This window comes from Arvicanthis niloticus, chromosome 2, assembly GCF_011762505.2.
Source record: "Arvicanthis niloticus isolate mArvNil1 chromosome 2, mArvNil1.pat.X, whole genome shotgun sequence".
NCBI lineage: Eukaryota > Metazoa > Chordata > Mammalia > Rodentia > Muridae > Arvicanthis > Arvicanthis niloticus.
The window spans coordinates 88,536,481-88,564,232 of record NC_047659.1 but is presented as its reverse complement, the minus strand read 5'-3'; the positions used below and the strand labels follow the sequence as shown (position 1 = coordinate 88,564,232).

The window sequence follows — 27,752 nt, the reverse complement described above, 5'->3', positions numbered from 1 at the left end:
GCCTGAGGAGGAGGAAGTGGACAAATAAGCAAAACAGACCTTGGTGTCTAGCTTCAGGAATGTAATCTTATGCTTTTAGCAAGGGGGAGGGAATGGGAGAGAAGGGCAAGGTCTTCCAGAGCCATGCGTGGCAAGCTCAAGCTGGCTAGAGTCTCCTATCTACACATACACTTTTCATTCTCAACTTCATGTGCTTCTGGCTTTTTAACTGAGTCCACTTAGTGCTGTGTCTGTGTGCATAGGCTTAGGATGTCTACCAGAGAGGTCTCATGTCGCACGTCGCACATCCCTGACCCAGCCTCCCCCAGAAGGAATTAATTGCCATCAGTAGTTCCTCAGGGAGGGGGTGGGGTTTTGTCTGGCTTGATCTTGCAAAGATATGTGTCTTGTGCATGCTGTCACTGCTGCTGTGAGTTTGTGTGTGCAACTGTCCTGGAGAAACCAGTTTCATTGCAGTTACCCATCACCTCTGGGTCTGACCACCTTTAACGTAGCCATTCAGTCAGTCACGCGGGTTCAAATCAAACTAGCAAACAAGCTATGCACACAGTGAAATAAAGAAGATGTCTTCGGTTAACAGAAATTTAATAAAAACCTGACCAGAGGAATTTCAACCTATTTTTAAAAAGGACAACTGACTACACATACATATTAGATACTTCCTCTATTTTGTAAAATAGAATTAACAACAGATCCACAGGAATACAAACGACACGAGAGTCTAGATTCCTTTCCATTACTGGTGGGTGTCATTATGTGTTTCAATCCTGAACAAAATACCAGTTTACAGTCTAAATTCAAACATGACAATAAAATACATTCCATTTCCCAAGTTGCTGGTAATAAATATTTACATTTTAAAAAATAGGTTTTGTGTTTTTGCTTTTTAGAAAGACACAGCATGCCTTAGTACATAGAATATGGAAAAAATCATGTTGCAGGATCATCACCTGGTAGTATAAAATGGCCTTTTGTATTCAGGAATGCCTTCCTCAGGGGCACTAACACAATCTACCTCAGGGTGGTGTTCAAGTATGCTCCTCAGAACACTATATCTACTGTATCTAGTAAGAAGCAGTGCTCTCTAACACCTGCAGTTTTTAGTATCTTCTGTACCCACCGCCTCCTCCTCCTCCTCCTCCATACGGATCTCCATAACCTCTTCCACCATAACCCCCTCGCCCACCATAGCCCCCTCTTCCACCATAATCCCCCCTCCCACCATAATCTCCCCTGCCTTGGAAACCTCCTCGGCCACCCCCTCCCCCACCACTTCCCCCCCACCCTCCTCCACCTCCTCCTCCACCTCCTCCCCACCCCCCTCCACCACCCCATCCACCTCTTCCACCCCCACCACCTCCTCTACCACCACCTCCACCACCCCAACCACCCCTCCCTCCGCCTTCTTGTCTCTTCTGCCAAGGGGGCATTTCAGGGGGTGGTGGTTCAATTTCATTTGGCCGTCCTCCCCTGTCGGGCACCCTGCCCATAAGCACCTGTGTAAAAACAAAAGTTTTCTTTAAGTTTCTATTTTTCTTTTAAGTTGCTATTTTTCAAAGTTAAAATTTACAAAGGTTTCAAATGATATTAAAGTTATTGTTTATAAATAAAGAAGCCAAATCTTTTGAATAAAAAAAAAGGGTTGAACATGGTATGAATTAATACTGAAAAAATGTTTAAGTGTGATATTTGACAAATTCTTCAGAGTATGGTATCACTTTTAAACAAACTAAAACAGTATTCCTAAAAGTTGGTCTGTCTTGTCAGTGTTCTCTCATGTAAATTTGTTTAGCAGAATTTATGATAAGTGTGGTATTTGTTACATTAAGAACTATTTCAGCAAAATGTTTTTAAGACACAGACTATTTAACCTACATTAGTCAACTTCATATTCGTTTATTTATAAATGAACAACTCTGGATGTTCCACAGGGATTGATTTGGCAATGGTTATCAAATAAGACTGCATTCCCTAGTACATTACAGTCTACCAGCATATAAAGACTATGTAGCATGCAGCGTTGAACAGAACAACAATCCCAAGTATGGTTTATACCCAGTTCTTCTCAGAGGGAAATATTCCATCCTACAGAGAGCTCATTAACAAAGGAAGTAAACAACTCGAAACAGCTTCAAGAAGTCCCTGAAACTGACCAGACTCACTAGGTCCCTCTTTCCCCAAGAGAATGTAAACAGAAGAGAATTCAGGTCAGTGATACACTTACTATATAATATTATAGCATAGACATCCTAACTTTAAATCCAAGATGTGATATGTTTCACAATTCAAAATGTTTTAAGTACCAACATGATGACACAGTGAAAAATTCTACAAATGACATTATAATTTGCACAGAAGCACAGGCACATTGAAATAAGGCACAAGATTACCCTCAGACTATGTGTAAGTTATATATAAAACAAATTTTATGTTTTAACACTGATCTCATCCTAAGATCACTATACATGTGTGTGTATGTATGCATGTGTGTGTGTGTGTAAAATTGAAATCTTTATTTTTAAAAATACTATAACTTAAATCTTTACTAAATGTCATTTAAAACAGCATTTTGGATGAGGAACACTAAACTCACATGCCAGAGCATGCGAACAAACACCGATGCCCGTCACTGTGCTTTACCAACACTTGGAGGATAAAGTAAGAAAAGAGTCAGAGTTTCCCCTTCCACAGAAATAAGCTGTGCTGCATGCTCATGCCAGAGTGAAAGACCATAGAGAGTAACTCTGGAGGGTGTCAGCCCTGCCTCAGCCCTGGCAGAACCAAGAGAAATCCAACAGATTCTTGCTCTTGAGTTGCAGAAGACAAGGCAAAATATTCAACACTCACACAAAGCAACCAAAGAATCAGCTAGATTATAATGTCACCACTAGTGAAACCCACAGAGAAACAGATGCCATGAATTTGAGAGAGAGAGAGAGAGAGAGAGAGAGAGAGAGAGAGAGAGAGAGAGAGTGTGTTCATGCACAGGGTACAGGGGAGTACTGCATGGGAGGCACTGGAGGAAGGAAAGGTACAGGGCTTCATATAATTATAAATTTAAAACAATTATTTTAACTGCATAGAAGTTCTGTCACAGATACTGCATTCAGCCAGGCACGGTGGCCTATGCTTTTCATCCCCATACTTGGGAATCAGAAGCAGACCAGCTGATTTTTGTGAGTTCCAGGTCACCTGGTCTGCAGAGTGGGTTACAGGCCAGCCAGGGCTACATACTAATACTACTATTTGTGGCCGATTTCCTGCCCAACATATTTGCAGCAGATCCCTGTCATTGGATAGGGAAGAGAGAGGCAGAGCTAGGAGTTGGGAGGAGAGATAAACGCAGGGAGAGAGGAAGAGGGACAACCGAACCAGAGCTGGAAGCAAAGCTGAAGCAGTTCAGGAGCTCCAGTCCTGCTGGAGAGCTTGTTGAGACAAATAGGCCTAGAGCGGGAACATGGCGGCCAGGCCAGGAGCTAACCGGAAGCTCCTTTTTTCAATATCTCCCGCTACAAATACTCATACTAACTAATACTAATACAGTCTCACTATGCAACAAACTTCCACATCTAAGAAACTTTAACTCTCAACAATAATATCTTAATTACCAAATCATAGATATCTACCAATCTTTCTTAGCTGTTATTCTCCCATGACTTCTAACAAATATCTGAAACCAGCTCACAAGCTCTCTCAGTAAAAAGACTGACAACCGTTCTAAGGAACAGCAGTGTGAGCCAGGTAGAGCAAGCAGGGAGGAGAGGGGAGGGGAGGAGAGGAAAGGAGAAAGGAGGGAAAGAGAGAAGAGGGGAAACCAAATGCCTCCAGCAAGAAATCGTATCCTAGAGCAAAGTAGGGAGAAATCTTTATCAACTATAGCATCCTTGCTTTTGATTATTTTTGTTCTTTAGTCATAAAATTGGCCATGGATGTTCAACTAGTTAGAGAAAACTCTGCTCAAGCTGATGGCGACACTCTGAACTCATCTGTTGCCATTACACAATCAAAGTCACAGACATCTTGAACTTCATGAAGACCACTGTCATAGAGTGGATCTACACTCTGAATCAAGAAATGGATGACCAAAAGAGATATTAATTTAATAAATCAAATAAGTGGTAGCAACAGTTCCTGAAGATTCTTACTAACCAAATGGATAAAGAGAATTCTTGATAAAGCTACTGGGAAAAGCAATGTTCAATTCCTCTAATTAGAAAGCTTTGATGTACATCATGACTACAGAAACTGAAAGGTGCACACAAGTGATAATTAAGTGTGGATGGATGTAAGCCCCTCTGCCTCTCCTTTCTTATCCATCAGGATGTAAATGAAAAAATGAGCTAAAATGTAAACATAGCAAACCAGAAAACTGTAAATTCATTTTCCACCAAACTGAAAGAAAAACCAACCTTATTAATGGCGCATGCTGTCTTCTCCCGGCTGACACCGCTGCTTGTCCTGATGATCTTAGACAGATCTTCACGGGCAGCAAGCAGGTGTGCCAATGTGACTGTCGTCTTGGGCGACAAAGCATAACGCTTGGGCTGGTAAATTCTTGCTATGTTATCTGTTTTTGCCTAAATGACAGTAGAGAGGAAAATTGCAGAAGTAAATAAATATGAATGAAAGCAATAACAATCATGATCTTTAAAAAGAAGAAAATCCATAATATACAAGCAAAGAAACAGAAAAGAGAGAAAGTGTCCTAACATCTCATATAATTTATTTAGTCAAATAAATAAAAAGTAACACAGAGAAATAGAACAAAATATTATTACTCATGTTAACAGAATACAAAGCAGGTAATAAATCTTGCAAAACAAACTGCAACTGCGGAGCAAAGGTGAGGCCTCTCGACCGTGTGATGGAGGTGCTGGCTCCTGTCAGCTCCCTCACTTTACCTGACACACTCAGAGCAACTGCAACTCTACAGGGAATGGTTTTAAGGAAGATGGGGAAATAAACAAATAAATAAAAATCTAAGGTTAATCCAGAAACCAAATACATAATAACAACATAAAGGATTTTTAAAGTAGAGTCCTACCATATACTAATATGTAGTATTAATTTATCATTTTAAAAAGTAACATTTACACTAAATTAAATGTGCCAGAATGCCTTCAACTTGGGGGTTATTTAATCCTGAAAACACTCTTCTAAAATTGTTTGTTTTATCAACCCCATCTTCAGCTTTCTTAAGTTACAGAAATAAGGAGGGGGGGGCATAAATAGATGGACACATGCATCCATAGAAGAAGGAAGAAACGGGAGGTAGGGAACTTAAATCCCTAAATTTACAGTGAGAAATCACAATTGTAGCACACGCTAAAGCAGGAACCACAACCTGACCCTACACGGGGCATCCACTACCTTACTTCTCTCTGATTAACTGAACTTGAAAGAAAAGAACAGACTGATGGAGCAAGACAAAAAATGGATATTTAGAGCCTCATAAACAAATGAATATAAACATGATCAAAGGAGCAGCACAGATCACTGGAAGAGGAGATTCTTCTCCCTGCTGTAGCACAAGCTGATGGGTTTTTGGCAGAACAGCACCCATGATGTCAGCAATGAGTCGCATAGTCACCACAACACATTACAGGGAGCAGAGTTAAAGTTTTATCTTACACTTTAAAACCTACCACATTGTAAAGATTAAAGTTTCCATACACTATACACCAAAGGGTTTAAAATGGAATCATCAGAAAATTGAGGAAATATTCTTAAAAGTGATACATGAACTTTCTTAACAAAAAAGTTCCATCAAAAGAAAATCAGGAAGTCACAGGAAACAGCATCAAGACACAAAAAGAAAACAGGAAATTCAAATAACTAATAGGATCATGGAACAAGTTCAATTTTCCTGATTAGAATAAACAAATTAGTAAGTTTCTCTTCTTATCTATCAGTTGGTTATGTCTCCAGTATTAGGACAAAACAAAGTGAGATATGACAGTATTTAACTATACACAGGAACTTCCAAGTTCAATTTTCCTGATTAGAATAAACAAATTAGTAAGTTTCTCTTCTTATCTATCAGTTGGTTATGTCTCCAGTATTAGGACAAAACAAAGTGAGATATGACAGTATTTAACTATACACAGGAACTTCAAGTATTAAAACTAATAGTCTTTCAAATAGCAAATATTCTTAAGAATCCACAATAATACACATTAAAATTTATAGTAAATTATGAAAGTAGTAAAAATTAAATATAGAAAAATTATTGATATTAAATAATATAGGGAAAGGTATAAAATTATTGTTAAGCAGATTGTAGCATCACATGAGAAATATAATATACAATCTTCAAAAAGACATGGATGTACCTCACCTCCAGACCTCCAGGTCCTAAGGATGTAGGGATCACTGTGCATCCAGGCCTCTAGCTTCCATGGACCAGAAAATAGCGGAGGTACAGGCCTTCTGTAACAGTGGGTCCACAAAAAAACTGGGAAAGATACTCCAGAGGGTCCCAGAAGCACCATGTGACCAAACTTCAACCATAATGGCCTCAGAGATCCAGAGCCTGAGCTTTGGCTCCAGCAGTCTCTAAGGTCAGTGTGACTGTGAGGTTTTAACTTCTGCAAGGACTGAAGTCAATACTTTTGCGGTCCCAGAGTTTACTTCAGTCTTGTACTCTAACCACAGCCTCCAGATAGACTGCATCAGACACCGACTGCAGTGAATCTGATGTTTGCCATCCTGCCCCTAGTGGGCTCACAGACTCACTCCAAGGGCAGACCAAAGTTTGGACTCTGTATAGTTTTGACTCCAGGCTTAGAGTCACCACCCTGGTCCTGTTGATGTATAGGCAAAATGGAATCATGTCATTGATTATGGATCAATGTAAAACAACTGTGAACCAGGAATGCTATACCCAGGAAAGCCATCTTCAAAAACTGATGGGAAATACAAATTTTTCAAGAGAAACACAAATTAAGACAACTCATGCCAACCAATCCAGCACTACAGAAAATTCTTAATAGAATACTTTACAGGAGAGAAGGAAGGAAGGAAGGCAGGCAGGCAGGCAGGCAGGCAGAGGCAGGCAGGCCAGCCTGTCTCCTTAACCCCAATACATGAAAGTTATACTCCATAAAAAGCTCAGATAAACAAGTAAGACCTAGGAAAGAAACAACTAAATCCAACATAGCAACTCAACAAACTCTTGAAACTAACATAGGAGAAGGAAAGGAAACACCAATAATTCAGCAAAACAGAACACCATCAAGTATATTTATAGGATATAATAAGCTCCTCTCTATGATAACCATAATTATAAAGGATCTTAAATCACCACTAAAAAGATATAGACTGACAGACTGGATAAAAACAATAAGAACCAACTATATATTATCTTCAAGAAAGAGCTAGCAAAGATATAAAAAAATGGAAAATAAATTACCAAGGAAATGGAAAGTGTAAAGAAGCAGGCAGTTGTCCTTGTATCAGATAAAGTAAACTTCAAACTAAAACTAACTGAAAGACATAAAAAGGAACATTACATACTAATAAAGAGAACAACTGATCAAGAAGATACAATAATTGTAAATATTTATGCACTGAATATATTGGAGCCCCTAATTTATACAAACAAACACTCAAAGGCATTAAAGGTCACATGAGTCCTTACACAATAATTGGGCAGGAGTAGCTTTATACGCTACTCTCATGTTTAGATAGATCTTCTACACTAAAAGCAAGTAAAGAAATTGAGATCTAAAAGTCACTATGAATCAAGTAGACATAACAGAAATATAAGACTATGCCACCGACCAAACAGGGAATACATATGTTTTTTTCAGCAGCATAGGACCTTTCCCCACAATCGATTATATCATAGGACAGAAGTCCAAGTCTCAACAAATATAAAAGAAAGAAAACAATAAGATAAATAGATAGAATCCCTCACATCCTATTAGAACACAACGAAATAAAATTTGAAAACTACAAGAGACCACAAAAATACTGGAGACTAAACAACACATTTTTGAATTAGCACTGGATCACCCAAGAAATAATACAGAAAAAAAAAATTAAAATTCCTAGTGATGAATGACAATGAGACTACAACTTCTCAGAACCTCTGGGGCGCTGAAAAGGCAGGCCTAAGAGAAAGGTTTACACCAAAAAGCTCCCACAGTAAAAATTCTGAGGGTATTCAAGTCAGCAAGCTAAAAGTGCATCTCAAGGCTCTTGAAAAGCAATGGTCAGCCAATCCTGAGCCCTGCAGACAGCAAAGAATAATGAAGATTAGAAGAGAAATAATGAACAAGATAAAAGAACAACACACAAAATTAACCAAAGAACTGAGTTTTAAAGAAAGACTGGCAAACTTTTACCCAAGCTGATAATAGGACAGCATCACAACAGACTCCAATGAAATACAGATTATTAGTGATTACTATAAAAAATATACTTTAAAAAGCAGGAAAACCTAGAATAAATGAACCTCCTAATACAAATCATCTTCCAAAACTAAAGCCAAAAGACATAAATAATAACTTAAACAGACACACTGCAGGTAATGAGATAAATCAATTCTATGCTCAAAGAGAAGAGGGGAGGGACATTCCATTCAGATCCATTCCCACAGAATTATCTAGAAATTCATCTTCTTGATGATAGACACCTGACTTGGCATCTCTGCTGTTTGTGTGTTACTGCAGACACAGGACTGGTTTCCTGCACAATGCTTCACACAGAGACAGAAATATCACCAAGACCAAAAAGAGAGAAGCCCAAGAGCTGGTTCTAAGAACACACGTGTGAAAGAAGCACATTTGATAAGAGGACACCACTGACACCTATAACAGCTACTCTCTTAACATTGATTATTGTATCCTATAACTTACCTATGTGTTTATTACCTCTAAGAGTTTTCTAGTAGATTCACAGAATGTTTTTTAAATGAATTGTGTACTTGCCAATAATGATAGTTTAACCTTTCATGTCTTTGAGTTTTCTAACTGCTAGTGTCTTAGGTTGTCTATCCCAGGCTAGACACTCACTGAATAAAGCTCATATATTGCTTTGTGTTGCTTTAAAAAAAAATCCCTGACGCTGGATAACTTACAGGTTTATTTGGCTTGTGATTTTAGTGATTAAACGTTTAAACGGCATGGTGGCAAGGCCCCCCAGCTACATCCCAACATGAAAATAATGTGGAAAGAGAAAAGACTAGGCTGCAGGGGTCACATTCACGACAGCTGCACTTTAAACAACCCACTTCACAAGAACTAGTTCATTCCTGTAAGACCAAACCTCAAGACCAGGGATAGCACATTCATGAGGGTGAACAGGCTATTTCTCACTAGACCCCAATGACCACCACCATGGTGGGAACCCAGCTTCTAGCACATGAACCTTGAAGGATATCAAATCGCAGTGGTCCAAGTGACACCAAGTGCTAGAACCCAGGAAGAAGTGCCAACAATAGTAACGGGGTAACAGCAGAGCTGCACTGTGGTCAAGAGCTGAGTAACAGGCAGCAGATATGAAGTGAAGCGTAGTGACTAAAAGCTGCTAGATGAGTAATGGCAACAAAGGATTATCATATATTGGATACTACAGAGCCTAGGACAGCAGTCCTCGAAATAGGGAAAGTCCAAAGACTGCCCCTATTTACTGTTTGGAAAGTCCATGTGGGAAGAGCAGAGAGAACTCAAGACTACACTAGGTAAAGAGCAAAGGCACCAAGCTATCTGAAAAGCTTCTGGTTGGAAATGGCTCCGCCCCTCAACTCTCTTCAGTAAGAGACAACATGCCACAGTTACATGGCCTAAGAAATACAAGAAACCTGTTCCGACATCAGTCCCTCCTAAACCTGATCCTAAACTGCTTTCTTCATTAGCTACTCACTATCTGTACCTCACTCAGCTCACTGAAATACTCCTTTATGCACTGGTATAAATCAAGCCATGCAAATTAAAAATAAAGGTGAAAGCCAGGGGAAACATCATCAGCAAACACGGACCTGTAGGAGACTAGCACCATTGTATGCAAGAGCACTAGAGAGTGACTGGGCCTAGGGAGCAGAAAGCGCGGCAGGAGTTGCCCCACACTGCCACCTACAGGACACCGATGGGAGAGCAGCCTCACCTTTGCTCTATCCGACCATCCAAAGGACTGCACTGTCACATCCAATCGTTTCATTAACATTCGTCGGCGGCACTCATATTCACAGGAAAGGGCATCATTAATTCTTTCCAGTTTTTCCTAAAGAATTTGGGAATAAAACCACAAAGATTAGACTCTGCTTCTTCCTCAGAGAAGAAGTTTGGAAATCACTGTACTTTAAATACTAAATGATCATTTTATGATCCTATGAGACTATGAAAAAATATTTAAATAACATCTAATGATAAAACATTGTGTTCAGAAGCTATTAAAGATACCTATATCTTTCATTAGATATATATTTACTTAGTAAAACATCAATTTACTAAGCAGTGCACATTAATAAAAGAAGAGTATGCCAATAACTGCCCATCTTGCCAGCTTCACAAACTACCCTTTCAAGTCAAAACTCTGTTGGCTACTATAAATATTCTTGACTAAATAGTATATTTTAAATTAATGACTTGATTGAAGTGTTGTGATAGATTACTCTAGAATATCAATTCTAATTCTCCAAAATACTAAATGTCCACTTATAAAAAGAAGCCAGTGCAGGTCCTGTAGTCTCCTACAGGTCAACTAACTATAGGTAAGACCCCAAAAAGGACTTTGGGATGCCTCTTCATTGGTATCTTCTTTATGTACACAAACCAGCCTTGCCATTCATCAGGAGTGCCAGATACAAAGAACGGCCCCCACCAGAGCTGGCACTACGTGGTTTAGATTTTCAGCCTTCAAAACTGCAAGCTAGGTTTCTTTACTAATGGCAGCCTGCCACAAGTATTTCACTGCAGTAACAAAAAATGTTTTGAAATGAACTAATACAGTTATGCCCTAACTTAGTTATACAACTAGTAAAGGGATCACTTACTGCCTGTTCAGAACTTAAATCAACCTTTAGCAATGGTTTTCCCACATGGTTTTTCTGAACTTTGGAGAGAATGTCCTTCACCTAAAAATAAACATGAAAAATTACAAAAAAAATTACATACATACATACATACATACATGCGTATATTTAAAACGATCTTATTCTTCTTTAATGTGCTGTTTTGAACACCAAATAACGACTATGTTAAAGTGAATCAAATAAAACACACCTTCACCCAGCAGGAAAGAGGGTCACAGCAGTGCCAAATCCCTGGTCACAAGAAGTGCCAGTTACATTAATTCAAACCACAGAGCATTCTTGCCCAGGTTAGAGTTCAGAAGTGTCACAGACTGTGAGTGTACAATGACTTTGGAATTTCCTCTAACATGGCACTCTTTACTTCCTGGTACTCTCAAGAAGGAAACCAAGACATTTAACTTTTCTCAGATGAACACTGTAATTGGTACCTACTCTGTTCTCACTGCTCCACAAGACAACACAGGACAAGCTCTCTTCTTCTAGTCCTGACAAACATTTATATTACTTTTGAAGGGCCACTGATTGAGGGTATCATTTTTACTTTGTAAACAGGACATTGAATAATTACTTTTCCTTTTGAAGCATCACAGGTCATTCCAATAATAACCATTTACCCTGAAGAAGCTAACCGCAGAGTGAAAATCTGAGCCGCGCTCACCCTCCTATCTGGGGAGTAGTTCACTGTAATAGTATACAGTCACCACAGTGAACAATCAGAATCAGTAATTCAAAATTCAAAATCATGCTGAAGAGACAGTTCAATGATTACAACCACTCACTGCTCTTTAAGAGAACCTGGGTTCGATTCCCAGCAAGCATACGGTGGCTCACAACCATCTGTAACCCCAATTCCCCGGGATCCAACAGGCATGCACATGGTGCACATGCAGGGAAAACAACATAGATGGGTACAAAACAAATTCAAAGTCACCTTGAAAACTGGGATGATAATAAGAAATGACTGTGAAAAGGACCAGGGCTTTCTTCAGGTGTTTAGAATGTTCTAAAATTAGTCAATTAGTAATAATGGCTATTCAACATAGAAAACAGACTAGAACTCACTCCTCTGTACCTTTAGTATGGATGAATTTTTAACATGCACATGGTATCTTGAGAGCTATATTTAAACATTACTTAGGACAAGCCTGTGTAGCACTGCCCCAAATTGTAAACCCTCTGCTCTTCAAAGTCATCTGCCTCTACTGTGACCACAGTTATACAGGGTGCTGCACCACTTTTAAATTCGTTCATTTCCTTAAGGCTGTTTCTGTTGGTGTCCCAAATGCCCTAGCTACCTGCAGGGACACCTCACTCTCCATATCTAACACCTAGGGGTCAGTTGCTGCCTGTCACTCAGGAGGACCCTGAAGCAAACACCTATGCAATTTCTCAGATTTCTAAAACTCGAGGAGATTTAGTAGACTTGTTACAGAGAAAGCAAAGAGCAGCAGCCCTGGAAGCTGAGTGCCTACACTCAAACATCAGGTCTGCCACACTGCAAAACAGCACCTCAGTTTCCTCCCGTGAGGTTGCAAGCAATGAAAACCCTGATCATCACCACATGTAAACATTCAGAACAGTAAATGACAGAAATTTGCAGTCACATTACTGAACAGCTTAAGTTAGAAAGTAAAAACTGTCTTTCTCAATCATAAAGTATCTTTTAAGAAAGTCATATGTAGAAAAATAAAATTCAGAAGTTTTTTCCTTCCGATAAGAAACGAATGGGATACAAAACTGCCCAGGTGACATTCTAAGGTAACAAGATTACAGCTGTTCTTACCCACCCTATCAGAGCATATACTTATTCATTTGCCACACAATACACACTTAGTAAGCAACCAAGAAAGTATGCTTGCTCATTACCAAAGAAAGCAGTGTGAACATCCCATGGCAAGTGACTTTCATCTTGAAAAATATCTACTTCTTTCATTACATTGTATTACAACCCTAGCTGGGAAAGCACTCCTTGAATTTGCAAAGTCATTTTTATTATGGAAAACTCTGGCAAAACCTTAGGATTCACTCATTAAGATATGACTCCTGAACATTAACTACATATTAAATTATATATACATCTACAAATTAGCTTGCATATAAAGCTTGGAGAAGTATTTTGTTTTGGCGCTGGTGAGAGCACCTGGGGCCTTCCATATGGAAGGCATGGGCTCTAACACCAATATGGACTTCTAGTAAGTCATTTAAGTCTCTCTTGAAATTAATAGCCTATATATCACAATTAAGGGAATGCTTTATTTAGAATATAACCTTGACATGTTAGCATTTAGTTGAATTTTTGATAAAATTTAAAATATGTATCTATGATACCTTTGCTTCCACCTGGCTCAGCAGAAGTGGAATGTCTGGAGTGTCTGATTTGGGGACCCCGAGGGCATCACACACAGCTTGAACTTCCTGGCAAATTTCACTATTTTTATCTACCTGAGAATTTTTATGTTTTTTCTTCTGTAATATTTGTAAAGCTTGAAGTTCTGTACTTAAAAACACTGTAACAAAAAAAAAAAAAAAAAAAACAGAAAATAACATTAATATATGCATGAGAATTTCTTGAAAAAAATTGCTGACTTATAATTTATTTTAAAAAAGTATCAACAGTATTGAAATCAAAACTAACTTACAAAGAACCAGAGAGAACAGCAGCTATAGACACCTCAAGCTTGGATGACAAAGAGCCATTAGTCACTGAATTCTAAAAATAGCACAAAGTTCAACCAAATACACAGTCTAAGGGGCCCTTAGATCAGCTGTTGCATTACAGATTGATACATGATCCAAACCTCCTATAATTAAAAAGAAGCCTTATTCAAGGACCCCAAAGGTACAAACTATATTTTGTCTTACTTTCTGTTATATGTTTCTAGTGCCTAGGGCACTTCCTGGTATAAGAGTAGATGATCAATAAATGTTTCCAAACAATCAATCAATCCCCATCACTACAGAGAAGATACAATAATCTGCACAACAGTCTAATTTCCCAAAGAATTAAAAAAAAAAAAAAAGTTAAGACTTAGATGACAGAGATGACAGAGTTACCCATTTCATCATAAATGGTCAGGTATGGGTCAGGCAAAGGAAAACTCGCTGAAATACCATAGAAAGCACAAACCCAGGGATTTAGGGATTTACGGCCTATACCATGAGTGTAGAGTATAAGCTGTTTATGTAAGAATGTCTAAGACCGCGCAACACTTCTAGTCAAATACAAAAGCCTTTCTAATATGTAATATATCTAATGTCTCAATGATCAAAGTGTACAAATTCTGACCTGAAAATAACAAAAATATGTTGAACATGTGCATTTCAACGCCCAAGGGAAGACAACTTACACAGAAGTTTCAAGCAGTCATCCTTCTTCGTGAGGCGCTCGTTAATATCTCCTGATACGAGTACCGAGTATGGACAGGCCATCTCTTTTAAAAAACCACTTATCTCAAGCTGGAAGCTCTCTAGGTCATCTCTCCCTTTAAAAGAAGAACCATACACATTCACCGTGCGCTTACCACATAATCCACCACTGTAAGATTTATCACAAGTTGATTTCCACTCTACATTCAGCTCCAGATTTTCACTTCCAAGTCAATCTTTAGCTAGGTAGTTGCAAGACTTGGGTAAAAGCAAGCACACAAAGCAAAGTCTACACACAGAGAGTGACGTCTAAGTTTAAGAAGATGAAGGGCATGTCATGGGACTGGAACTATTTCTACATTTAAATCTCTGATAAGTTCCTCCAAATGGCGTCTCCATGGAATCAGGTGAGCTGGACATTTGAGTACTAGGAACCAAAACACTCAAGAGCATCATCAGAGCTACAGCTGTTAACTGGCTCCATAGCAACTGTCCAACTCTATTGCTTCTCCATGTACAGAGAATGAGTGCAATCATGGACATTAGCCTCACAGCTATCTTTAATATAATTATGAGAAACCCCCATCATGCTTTAAATGTACATATTTCATTTTGCTTCAAATGAATTCTGTCACATATGACAAAGAAAACAATTAGGTTTTTTGTTTTTTTGTTTTTTTTTTTTTTTTTAAAAAAGCTTTGGAAAAGAATGCTACTTTGTTCTTCAGCAAATAACCAGTAATTACTCACTTTTCATTTTATCAGACTATCTGAAATTCTACCAAAGTTGCAGGAAGACTCCAGTTACCAGAAGACAATGAATTAAAAGAGCTGTATAAGAGGTTTTTAATCAAAATATTTCCATGTGAATCCTTGTCCTGAGATAAAGACTTGAGAATAATATTTAAATTGAGGATTATACAAATCTTTAAAACAATTCAAAATGCGGGATGGTCAAAAGCTTCAATTTTTTAAAACAGCAGGTTCACACTGCCTTTTCCAAAGAATGATATTGAGCCTATGACCACGGATAGGCAGGGATAGCTCATAGTTTTGTAGCAAATTGAAGAGTCAATTTTGAATTTCTGTAAAATTCAAAGACTCTTTTAATAAGCAGTTTCTTCATATTTCTGACTTTTCCTTCTACAGTCGTCACACTGTTGATAAGGCCACACATCATGCACTGCCGATTTGCTTTACTGCTAAGGGGGAGGGGCACAGAGCAGGGCAGCATACCAGCTGAAGTGATGCTTTCTTCCAGGTTGCATAAGGACTTTATCTGGGAGCCTAACCAAATGCAGAGCTCTGAAAACTCAGGTGAAGACAGTCCACCCTCTGCTGCCTTGGACAGGGCCTGCTCCTCTAACAGTGGACCCTTATACCTAGAAAGGAAGAAACAACAGTTTAAAAATGAAAACTTGTCTTAATATTAGCCATTCCAACCTGAGTAAGGTGAAATCTCAAAGTTCCCTAATTGCTAAGAATGATGAACATTTTAATTTCTTCTATTGAGAACTCTATCTGTATTCAGATTCATAATTCTCAGGAGGGGGTACAAATGACTCCCCAAATAGGCTGTTGGTATTGCCCTTGGATACCTCTCAGCGGCTGAATGTCCAGCTCTGAAGACACACTGAGACCATAGGACTTGGATTATTTTAGCTGAATCTAACCTGAAGCCTCCCTCCTGCAATCTAAGTCCCATGGTACCAGAAAGTCCTATGTAAGCTGCCAAGGGAAGGAAACACTCAACAGTCCTACCCTGCTAAGACACCTATGAACAACAATGACAAGCATGGCAAGACATCCATAGAGTACAAACTTATGTTTGTGGCAACCATCAGGTGTCTAAGCGAACTTAAGGCCTGCTCAACAGAGAGGAAGCCATGCCTGGCACTTAAAACCTAGCCAGCTGCGGCTCGTCCACTCAGTCTTCAAAGAGAAGCTGCATCAATTTGCTAAACCAGCATAATTCCTTAACTACACCCTAAATGGTACCCTCATTCTCACAGATAAACATAGCTTCTCTCTACAGCAAATGGGGATGGTTACAGAAACCCACAACTAGACACAATCCAGAGAGTAATGGATTAAAGGAGCCCAGACCCAATAGATGCATCTTGAGCAGAGCGCCTACATCTATGGCTCAGGGAACATCAAGGAAGAAGGGGCAGAAAGAGTGTAAGAATACCAGAATACCAGAGCCAGTGTAAGAACCAGAATACCAGCAACTCTGCTGTGAGACTGCTTCTCTTAGAAATGGCTGCTTACATGAGACCTGAACAGACAGTACCAATAGGCATGCTTACATGGAAGGGAGACAAAGATCTCACACAGCCTCAGCCTAGACAAAGAACTATAGTCAACAAATATGCTGAGAGGATTAGCCCCTCCCAGAGATGAGCATCCTGCCTGGTTATCTAGTGGATAACCAGGCAGGATAGCCCTGAGACTATATTACATACAAACAACAAAAATAGACTCAGTGGGATGTGTTTATATATCAGATAGATAGATAGATAGATAGATAGATAGATAGACAGACAGACAGATAGATAGATAGATGTGTAACAATATAATAATAAAAAACAGAGGCTATCAATTTGAGAGTTCTGGGATATGAGAGGGGCTGGAGGAAGGAAAGAAAAAAGAACTTGGTTTTTCTTGTTTACTTTTAAATTTTTTTTTTTAATCTCTTACTTTCTCTAGGGAGAAAAGACTCTAGTCCTCTCTGCCAAGCCCTGCTGCCTGTTTTTCTGCATCATTTTATCAGAATATAGACATCAACTATATTGACTTGGGATTATGGCTGCTTTCAGGGTAGACTAGCTGTACACTTTACTGCTTATTCTTGCTCTATGTAACTAGGATTTAGCTTTTTTATATATCTTCTAGCAATTTAAAATATTATAAATAAAACAGTACCAGTCTTAACAGCTCTGTGCTGCCCCAATTGTGAGAATTGTAGTGAAAAAAGCACAAACACAAATCTCTAGCTCATGAAGCTAACGAGGGCCAGAGATCTTAACCTGGGCTATTTATTTCACAGCTTCATCATTTAAAATATTTCCACACGCTGTATTAGCCAAGACATTAAATTTTCCAAATACCTTATACATTACCTCAACTGTATTAGATACCAATTTTCTACACGTATTCTTTCTGCAAGGCTTTATTAGGCACAGTACACCCAGATCTATCTTAGCAGAAGCCACTCAGTTTTCATCCCAATATTTAAGTCTCAGTCTCTCCCTCCCTCCCCCTCCTCCCTCCCTCCCTATCTCTGGTTGAAAGCACATTCATGTGCCCAGTCAAGTTTTATGAATCCCAGGATTCATTAAAACTTCCTCGCCTTCCTGACAACTCAGTCAGACATTCCTCTACCAGGATGGCATCTTTCAATTCAAAACCCCAAATCCAATGGTGGGTTCATTTCCAGATGATTTACCTAGTCAATATTTAATAAGCATGACTTTGCTTTTTAATTTTTAGAAATTTGTTTCCTTTTTGTTTTTATTTCACTTTTATCATTTTACTGTATAATCATATAGAATACATAGTTTTAAATTCTAACTTCCAAAACAAGATACATTCACACAAATATTACTTAGCATGTTTTTTTTTTTTTTCCCCACAAGACGCGGGGAAACGGGACGAGGCGACGGCGGGACTCGAACCCGCGCACCAAGAGACGGGGCGCCCTCTGCGGGCGGGAGCCTTAAGGGCTGAGCCACCGGCGGTTCGCTAGCATGTTTTTTTTGAGACAGGGTTTCTCTGTGTAGCCCTGGCTGTCCTGGAGCTCACTCTGTAGGCCAGGCTGGCCTTGAACTCAGAAATCCGCCTGCCTCTGCCTCCCACGCCCTGGAACTATGATGTGTGCTACCACAGCCCTAGTTTTCCACCTGTCTTATGTTCTCTACATGTATACCCACCCCATAGGTGTAGTAGTTATACTGTACTAACTACACTCTATTAGTTAATTTGGGCTATCTGTCTGCAATTACTTTTAACATAAATATAAGCATACCTTTTTTTCCTTTGAGATAAAAGATAGCTGTTACACACTGTTTGGTACCTTGCTTAAACACACACAGGCCTACTTCAGACACATTTGCAGGAATCAGAGCAGGGCTTCTTTTCGACTTGTGACCCCTTTCTCCAGAGTTTGTTATGCATCCTTGAGTAGATAGGTATGTAAAGTAAAAATCCAACATCTACTGATAATAAATCATAAATTTTCCCTAGTTTTACCATCCAGTTATCAATAGTACCCATTCCTCATAGCTCACCAAAATTGACAAACCTTTATTTTTTCACTACCTACTGAGTCAAAAATGAGTTGTATTTCATGAAGAAAATTTTCTGGAACTCTGTAGACCAGGCTAGCCTCAAACTCAGAGATCCACCTGCCTCTGCCTCAGGTGCTAGGACTAAAGGTGTGCCATGCACCACCACCTAGCTGTGAATATTTTCAAACCTACATTTTGCAGATAAAGAAATTAAGCCACACTGGGTGTGGTGATCCATACCTTTTGTCCCAGCACTTGGGAGGCACGTGCAGGCAGGAAATCTCGGTATGTCTGAGGCCAGTCTGGTCTGCTTAATGAGATTTAAATAGCAAGTCTGCAATGGGGCTAAACATGCATATTTATAAATCATTTCATCTTTGTAGCAATGCGCTGAAGTAGGTATTAATTCTAATTCTGTAACCCCAACAGATAAGTAAGTTATATATAGCCTTAAGAATTATGGCCAGATATGACCCCAAACAGTCTACACAGCTCTTAAACCTCTGTTAACACCTGTTATTAAATGAAACAAACAGCCTAAGTCAGATGATGCAGCCAGAACAAGGCAGAGCTGCAGGTGGACGCTGTCTGCTCCAGCTGAAGACACTCCCTCCCCTGCATGTCACCCCCACCCCTGGCCTTACAGAGCCTATCACTGAAACTTAAGAGTAAACCTTCATTTCCCCACTTGTGCCCATTTCTACAAGAAAGCAATTATAAGGTTCAACAAAAACTGATCAAATCACCAAAAATCCTGACTTTAGGGAAAAGGAAAAAACATAATTGTCAATGTCTCAGCTCATCAAGTAAGGTGAAAAACAGAGACAAAGATGCAGCTAACACACTTGAATGTGCATTTCGAATGCACTGCAACAGTGACCAACAAATGAAACTGTTCAGTGCATGCTAGGCCAGTGCGTATGCACACTACCTCATTTAATGGCCATCATCCCCCACACGGGGAGGACTGCGGTTAGGCTCATTTCACAGATGAGCGAAGTGGAAACAGACAAGTAACTCAACTAGGATTGCCACAGTCACAGCAACTGACTAAGCTGAGCTGTACAATCCTCTATTGCCCGTGTTCTTCACACCCCCTGAACTGAGGCTAGCAGTCCAACATTCTTATTTAACTGGGGAAGTGCTATTCTTACCGTAAATACCTAGGGAACCCACCACCTCTTACTTGAACTATAATTGCTAGTTTGACATTGCTTCAAGCTAGATGAATAAACCATGGTTTTAGTTCACTAAAGTGTTGTGGATCTTCCTCAAACAGACAGCACCCAGGGCCTCCTTTTTTTTTCTTTAGTATTTTATGTTATGGATGTTCTGCCTGCATGATTGTCTGTGCATTAGGTAAATACCCAGTGCCTGGGGCCAGAAGAGGGCACAGGATCTCCTGGAACTGGAGTTACAAATAGTTGTGATCTCCCATGTGGGTGCTAAGAATTACACTTGGATCTTCTGGAAAAGTGCTCTTAACCACTGAGCTGTCTCTCCAGCCCCTAATTTATTTTTTTAATATCAGCCAACATAAACAATATGGGCCCTTTCTTTTTCTACCATTTACCCATCCCACTGGTCCTGCTGCCAACTTAGTTGTACACCTCTCTGCTTTCCATACTCAGGCACACTGTTCAAGCTGTAAACATCTCTCCTTCGGTCTCCATCTCGTCTCATGGTATTCCTACCCGAAGCGATTCATGCCATCCAATTCCTCAGTGTTTGCTCTCACAGCTACGCCTGCTGTCTAAACCACTGGACAGTTCTCCTAGGGTTTCTGGCTGGGAGCCTCCTGTGCATCTAACATTGTTTTGGTCAATTTTCTTCTTCTCCCATTCTTACTATCTTTCATCTCTCCAAAGTCCACAAGCAAGACCTAACACCCCACGCCTTCAGCCCCCTCCCCTCCTTTTCAACAACCTTCTCCACTTCCTATTGGTCACTTTCTCCCTGGAGGTTGTCACAACTAAAACCATTAAACTTCCCAAATTGTGAATTCAAGCACAGCCGTCCTTAACCACACCTCCTATCTCTCCAGTTTCTTTCTCACTGTTCACCAGCAAACACACTTTCTCCACACCGCTGGCTCCTCTGCATTCTTCATATTTTCTGGCTCCCTCCTGTCTTCACTGTCTTCCCTACCCAATTTTGATTCCATGGTGTATCATTTCTCTTGGTTGCTTAATAGATACTGGCTGAGGAAATGAATCCTTGAGTACTAGGGACTCATTATTAAGGACCCTCACTAAGTCCCATAATGCACTTCTTTCCTCTACACCATGATACACCCACTACCACTAAGCAGCCATCATGTTTTTCCCAAACTATTAAATAAAATTCCCCAATCAGTGTGCTGGCAAAGTAACTTTCAAGTTACTGCCAGGTCCTATTAGTAGATAAAAAAAAAAAAGAACAACATAGCTGTAAAGGTACTGCATGCTCTGGTCCTCATCAAACTCTGCAGTCCAGCCTCTGCCAAGCCTGGCCTCTGCACCCTGTCTTCTAGCCACACTGCATCCTCTTGTTCTAACACAGCACACTGCAGGATTCCAGGGCTTTTATCTACTACCATTCAGAACACGCCATCCTCCTTTCCCATCTAATCTCACTTAGTTGATTTCTACTCATCCTTCCTACTTCAACTCAGCTATCACTTCTTCAGGAATCCATCGATAACCCATAAGCCTTTTGTTTCATCACCCTGATTTTTCCTTTGAAGCACTTATTACAGTGTACAATGGACAACCACATCTGTTTTTACTCTTAACTGTGATCTCTGTAAAGCCAGGAACCAAGTCTGTTTTGCTCACCACTGGACTCCTCAGAACAGCATCCAAAACACAGCCATACACCATAAATGTTTGAAATGAACAGTGATTTTCAACCTAGGCTGTGAAGCTTTGTAACATCTGCAACACTATAATATACCTCTGAAGATTGACTCAGTGAGTCAGTAGTATATACCAGACCCTAATTTTTTTTTTATCAGTTATCTGCATGGCTGCAATGCCCAGCCACACCAACTACCTGAGATGGACTGTTCACAAAATCATAGATTACTATAACCAAGAAGCATGAAATCATCAGATTTAGGATACTCATTTCGGAGAAGAGAAAACTGATACCTAATCGATGTTTTCGCTGTTGCTGCAACACACGACATCTCTACATTGGTCTTTCACAGTTTTCCTTTCTAAGTCATTGCATTAATTTCTTACTTTACATGACAATCTAAAGCACTTTCACTGATCAACTTCGTGGTTTAATCACAATAAAAAATACATTATTTACAATCTACAAGAAGATTTGAAAAGGCAGTGATCAATTACAACATACATAATCAGTAACATTTCCCACATTTCGTTATCATAGAAGAGGTTTTCAAACTTCAAAATCTTGTCCTTGGCCATTCAGGAAACACTGATTCTAAAGTGTGCAACAGTTCTGTTCTTTCATTTAACAAAAATTTTATTCAAGATCAAGTAAATACAAGATTCTGTTATGCAGGGTAACAGCAAAGTATGCATTATCAGGGTGCAACAAAAGTTACACTCGCTATAAGAACAATATAATTTAAGAGAACAAAAACAAGGGGGCCGGGCATGGTGGTTTCCCGAGTCTTTAGGAGCAATACTCCAAAAAGAAAACAGCCTATAAGGAGGCAAACAAGTGTGCAGATGGCGCCAACGTTAGGGAAGAGATTTGTTTATTAACTCTCAACCGTTTGGCCCTTTGCTCACAAGTACGCATCCTCCTTTGAACTTTTTCTTCAATCAGGCAGTTTGCTGTGACAGACCCCACTCTAGTATGTTGCCAGGGATCCATCAGTGAAGAAAGCTGACAAGGCACCCGTTTCCTGAGAGTTGTGTGAAGTTCATGAAACAAGTGAAAAAAAAACAAGTGCTGTAAAGAAAACCAGGAATGGAAAGGAGTAACACTTGAGTGTCCAGACCGCCTCATCACCGCCAACCCTGAGGTTCCTCGTAACACTGAAGTGCTGGTATCATTCTGAAAACTGTCATTTCTCCCTGCCTACCACACAAACGTGCTTTAAAAAAAATGGAGAAGGTTAAATGCAGGGGCTCAACGAAGAGTCTGCAGTCTAAGAAGCGGTACCGAGTCCTCCTGAGCCCTGAGTAAGCCACGGATTACTCAGCGTGCGACACAACTGTCCAGAGACGACTGCGGTGCACTTGCGGCGGGCGCGGCGGGAAGAGCCGGCTGCAGGCTGAATGTAATGACAGGAATGACAGGGATCAAGGCCGGCTAAGCCTGGCCGCTCTCTGCAACCTCTCGTTCCCGCCGGCTCCCATAGTCCCAGCTGCCCGGAGCGCAGAGGCCTGCGCACCGCCAGGTACACACGGCCTGTGCCGGGGAAAAGCGCACGCCCGTGCCGCAGCAGCCACGCGCAGGGCTGGCGTCCGCTCCCCTGAGAAGTGGCCCACGGGAACACTCACCCCAGCGCCTCCAGGGTGTCCAGAACGTCCCCCTCCATGCCAGTTTCGGGCCCAAGCTCTGGCCCTCTCATGGTCGCTTGGCCCAAAGCTGTTCGTCACTCTAAAAATCCCGCCGGAAACCAGCGTCATCACGCCGAAGTTCCGGAACTCGTAGCCGTGGCGACCGTGGAGGAGCCCATGAGACCCAGGCCTGGAAACAATCCCTGCTTGGTGCAACATAAAAGCATTGTTTGCAACAATAGATTTTTTTTTTTTTAAAATAATGAAAAATAAGCATCTTTGTGTTAGGTCTTTTCCACCTGTTGAAGTCACTATCTTTTAATATCATGATTCTACTCTAGGTGTTGAATACTACCCCACCTTAGATTTTTAATTTTTGTTTATGGTGTATGTGTGTCAGGTATGTGTGTTCTGGAAGCCAGCAGAGGGCAACAGATCAAGTCCTCTGGAAGAGCAGCCACATTCTTAACCAATAAGCCAGCTTTCCAGTTGCTCCCCCCTCCCACAAACACACACATACACCTCACTTTTTATAACAAAAATTCCAAAAGGAAACTATAATTATCTCCAGCTAGAAAGTAACAGGAAGTCTATGTACATAAGCCCATTGAACCAATACATGCACAAGTGCTCTAATAAGAAGAGATCTAGGGGATCATTTCATTATGAATATAGAACCAAATAAGTGAGTTATTGTGTTCATCTATCTGCAGAAGCACCTCAGATACATACTCAAGATTTTGTGTTGTGTTGCTGGTCATACATGAATGTATTAGCAACAAAAGGTACAGATCCAGTAGAAACATCAGTAAGGAATAAAAGCAAGGCCACCACATGCCTTTAATCCCAGCACCCAGGAGGCAGGTGTGTCTCCTGAGTTCAAGGTCAGGTTAGTCTATATAGTGAGCTCCAGGGCAGCCAGAGCTACAAAGTGAGACACCGTCTCACAAAACAAACAGCAAAACTGAAAGAAAGAAAGAAAGAAAGAAAGAAAGAAAGAAAGAAAGAAAGAAAGAAAGAAAGAAAGAAAGAAAGAAAGAAAGAAAGACAGACAGAAAGAAAGAAGAAAGAAAGGAGAGAGGGAAAGGAAGGTAAGAAAAAAGAGAGAGAAATAAAAACAAAATAAAGACATCTTCTGAGTAGCATAAATTATTTCCAGCAGATTCGTGTCAAAAGAAACCTCAGGGTTGTTTGGATGAAAAGAAAATACTGACAGATGAGAACACAAGAGTGTAAAAAGTGCTGAAAAGTACTCCTAGAAAGAGCAAAGTGAGGTAAATATTGGCTGTTCAAAACAGCAAGTGTAATGTCTTGTAAAATTTGAAATATAGTGTTGGAATGAAGGGTAAGCAAATAAAATTAATGAATTACAGAATTTACCCATTTCCAAGAAGTGAGAAAATAATTTGTGGTAGTAAATCAAGATTACACACTATCATTATTAATGTATATAGTTTTTTAAAAGTCCTGTGACCATTTTGATTAATAGAATATAGTAGAAATGATGTTGAACTGATCAGGTATAGTCTTTACATAGGTCGGTTTCCTATGTGTATGTGTGTGTATGCATGAAGGGGATGCCTCCTTTAGAAACCCAATCACCAGACTGAGATTTTGGGGACACATGTAGAGACCATGTGTCAATATATTATTTGGTGAATCGAGATAAGATCCCAGGACATAGCCATCTTCTTGGTCATTTCCAGCAGAGGCATCAGATGATCAGCTATAGTCCCAGGCAAGAAATTCCAGTATTTGTGTAAGCAAATCTTAAGCAAAAACCTTCAGCTGAGCACAGTCAGCTCATAATCAGAGAGATAATGAAACACCGTGATTTGAGCCACTCAGATTTGGGGTTGTTTATTTTGCAGCAGTATTATAGTGGCTATTCCTAATTGTCAACTTGACTATATATGGAATGAACTACAATCCAGAATTAGAGGGTTCACCTGTAATCCAGATCTTGAGGATGGAAGACACAAGTTTCTGACCTGGATCTTGGCATGGAGATCTTGAGGCAAAGTGACTATGAAAAGTTTAGGCCCAGACAAGGTAGTACAGGCCTTTAATCTCAGGAGACTGAGGCAAAGAGATCTCTGAGTTCAAGGTTAGCCAGGAACAAAACAAATCCCAGATCCAGGCATGGCGGTACACACCTTTAATCTGGGCCACACCTTCTGCTGGAGACCTGCATAAGGACATTGGAAGAAGGAAGATTCTTCTTCACTTGCTTGCATTTACTTGCCAGCACATCTGTTAGAATCTACTTCAGAAGATGAGCTGAAACAACTAGCCTTGTGGGACTGAGCAACTACTAGATTCTTGGACTTCCCATTCACAGCTGACCATTGTTGGGGAGTTAGACTACAGACTGTAAGTCATCACAATAAATTCCCTCAATATAGAAAGACATTCCATAAGTTCTGTGACTCTAAAGAACCCTGACTAATACACGTTTATTACTAAAATAATGGCTTCTATGTGATGATTAAGGATATGAAATCCTTTGGTGGCTTTGCTATTTTGGACACCTGGCAACCGAGTTCCTTCTAAAAAGATACAGAAAGTATGTGTGATTATCCAGATAGTTGCATAGTGAAATTTAGAAGATAGTACATTATCCTGTCAATATTGTATAGATTAAAACTCAATTATATTCACCTATGTGTAAGTGTCTTAGTCAGGGTTGCTATTGCTGTGATGAAACACCAGGGCCAAAAAAGAAGTTAGGGAGGAAAGGGGTTATTTGGCTCACACTTCCATATTGCTGTTCATCATTGAAGGAAGTCAGGACAGGAACTCAAACAGGGCAGGAACCTGGAGGCAGCATCTGATGCAGAGACCATGGATGAGTGCTGCTTACTGGCTTCATTCCCATGGTTTGTTCAGTCGTGTCTCTCTCTCTCTCTCTCTCTCTCTCTCTCTCTCTTCTTTTTTATTGGATTTCTAAATTTACATGTCAAATGTTTTCCCCTTTCCAGGTCTCCCCTTTGAAAACCCTTATCCCATCCCCTCTCTCCCTGCCTCTATGAGGGTGCTCCCCCACCCACCTCATCTTCCTGCCCTGGCATTTTCCTACACAGGAACATCAAACACCCTTAGGCCCAAGGCCACTCTTCTCACTGACGTCCACCAAGGCCATTCTCTGCTACATATGCGGCCAGAGCCATGGGTCCCTCTATGTGTACTCTTTGGTTGGTGGTCCAGTACCCAGGAGCTCTGGAGTTGTGGCCATTTGACACTTTGCTCCCCCCCGGAGGGCAGAAAACCCTCTCAGCTCTTTCAGTCTCTTTTCCAACTCCTCCATCAAAGACCCTATGATCAGGCCAATGGATGGCTGTGAGCATCTGCCTCGTAATTTATCAGACTCTGGCAGAGCCTCTAAGGAGACAGCCATATCAGGCTCCCTTCAGCAAGTACTTCCCAGCATCCACAATAGTGTCCCTTTGGTGACTGTATATGGGATGGATCCCCAGGTGGAGCAGTCTCTGTCTGGCATTTCCTTCAGTCTCTGCTCCACATTTTGTCTCCATATTTCCTCCTGTGGGTATTTTGTTCCCCCTTCTAAGAAGCACTGACCACACTTTGGTCTTCCTTCTTCTAGGGCTTCATACGGTCTGTGAATTGAATCTTGGGTATTCTGAACTTTTGGGCTAATATCCACTTATCAGTGAGTGCATACCATGTGTGTTCTTATGTGACTGAGTTATTTCACTCAGGATGATACTGAACCACAGCCCAGGGATGGAATTATCCACAGTGGGCTGGCCCTCCCCCATCAATCACTAATTAAGAAAATGCCTCAGAGCTGGTTCTTAGGAAGGCCGAATTTCCATTGAGGTTACCTCCGTTCAGATAACTCTAGTTTTGTGTATCAAGTTAACATACAATGAGCCAGCCCAACTGACCCCTTGTCAACTTGACAAACAAACACATTACTATTAATCCATACCTTTCTTTTCTTATTTTATTCCCAAGATCTCACATTACAAAGATAAACGATTTTAAAAGTCCCACAGTCTTTACAAATTCAAACACATTGAAATTCCAGTCTCTTTAAAATAACCAATCTCTCAAAAAATCTCTTTTAAAAGCCCAAAGTCTTTCAGCTGTGGGTTCTTGTAAAAATCAAAATTAAATACCTTCTTCAAAAGATTAAAAACCAGGGCCCTGTCAGAATCTGAACCAAGCAAAACCAAATTCTAATGACATAACTAACTAGATGTCCAATTACCTGAGATTCACTCTTCATCTTCTGGGCTCCGTCAGGAAGCTTGAATTACTCCTTCAGCTCTGCCCTCTGCAGCACACACAGCTTGTCTTCTAGGCTCCGATGGCTCCACTCTTCTTGTTCCTGGTGGTCATCCCATGGTACTAGGGTCTTCTGCTGCAACCAGACTGCTCTTTCATTGACATCCTCTCATAGGCTCTCTTCATGGTGCCAAGCTTCAATGTCTCTGCATGACCCCTTCAGTTCTGGACCTTCAGCTGTCACTGAGGCTGCACCTTCATTTACCAATGGCCTCTCCACGCAGCTCACAGTGCCAAGCCTCAGCTTTTTTCCATGACCCCTGAATGCCTTTAAAACCAATACTCCCT

The 27,752-nt window shown here is 40.4% G+C and overlaps 1 protein-coding gene across 1 annotated transcript; it reads right to left on the bottom strand.

The window, feature by feature from the left end:
* Nucleotides 1–568: 568 nt before the first annotated feature.
* Fam98b (family with sequence similarity 98 member B) lies at nucleotides 569–23,283 on the bottom strand. The gene is made up of 8 exons (XM_034494931.2): nucleotides 23,154–23,283; nucleotides 15,638–15,783; nucleotides 14,383–14,517; nucleotides 13,364–13,542; nucleotides 10,997–11,077; nucleotides 10,108–10,224; nucleotides 4,410–4,577; nucleotides 569–1,496 (listed from the first exon to the last, which is right to left on the bottom strand). The coding sequence occupies exons 1-8, from the start codon at nucleotides 23,222–23,224 to the stop codon at nucleotides 1,101–1,103; spliced, it is 1,293 nt and encodes a 430-aa protein (XP_034350822.1). The 5' UTR covers nucleotides 23,225–23,283; the 3' UTR covers nucleotides 569–1,100.
* Nucleotides 23,284–27,752: the final 4,469 nt, after the last annotated feature.

Excerpts from the sequence above, each read along its gene's own strand:
- Fam98b (XM_034494931.2), bottom strand. The coding sequence starts at position 23,224 with ATGAGAGGGCCAGAGCTTGGGCCCGAAACTGGCATGGAGGGGGACGTT. Across the intron at positions 15,784-23,153 it reads GACACCCTGGAGGCGCTGGG|GTATAAGGGTCCACTGTTAG; the intron begins GTGAGTGTTCCC and ends CTTCCTTTCTAG. Across the intron at positions 10,225-10,996 it reads ATTTAAGTTCTGAACAGGCA|GAAAAACTGGAAAGAATTAA; the intron begins GTAAGTGATCCC and ends CAAATTCTTTAG.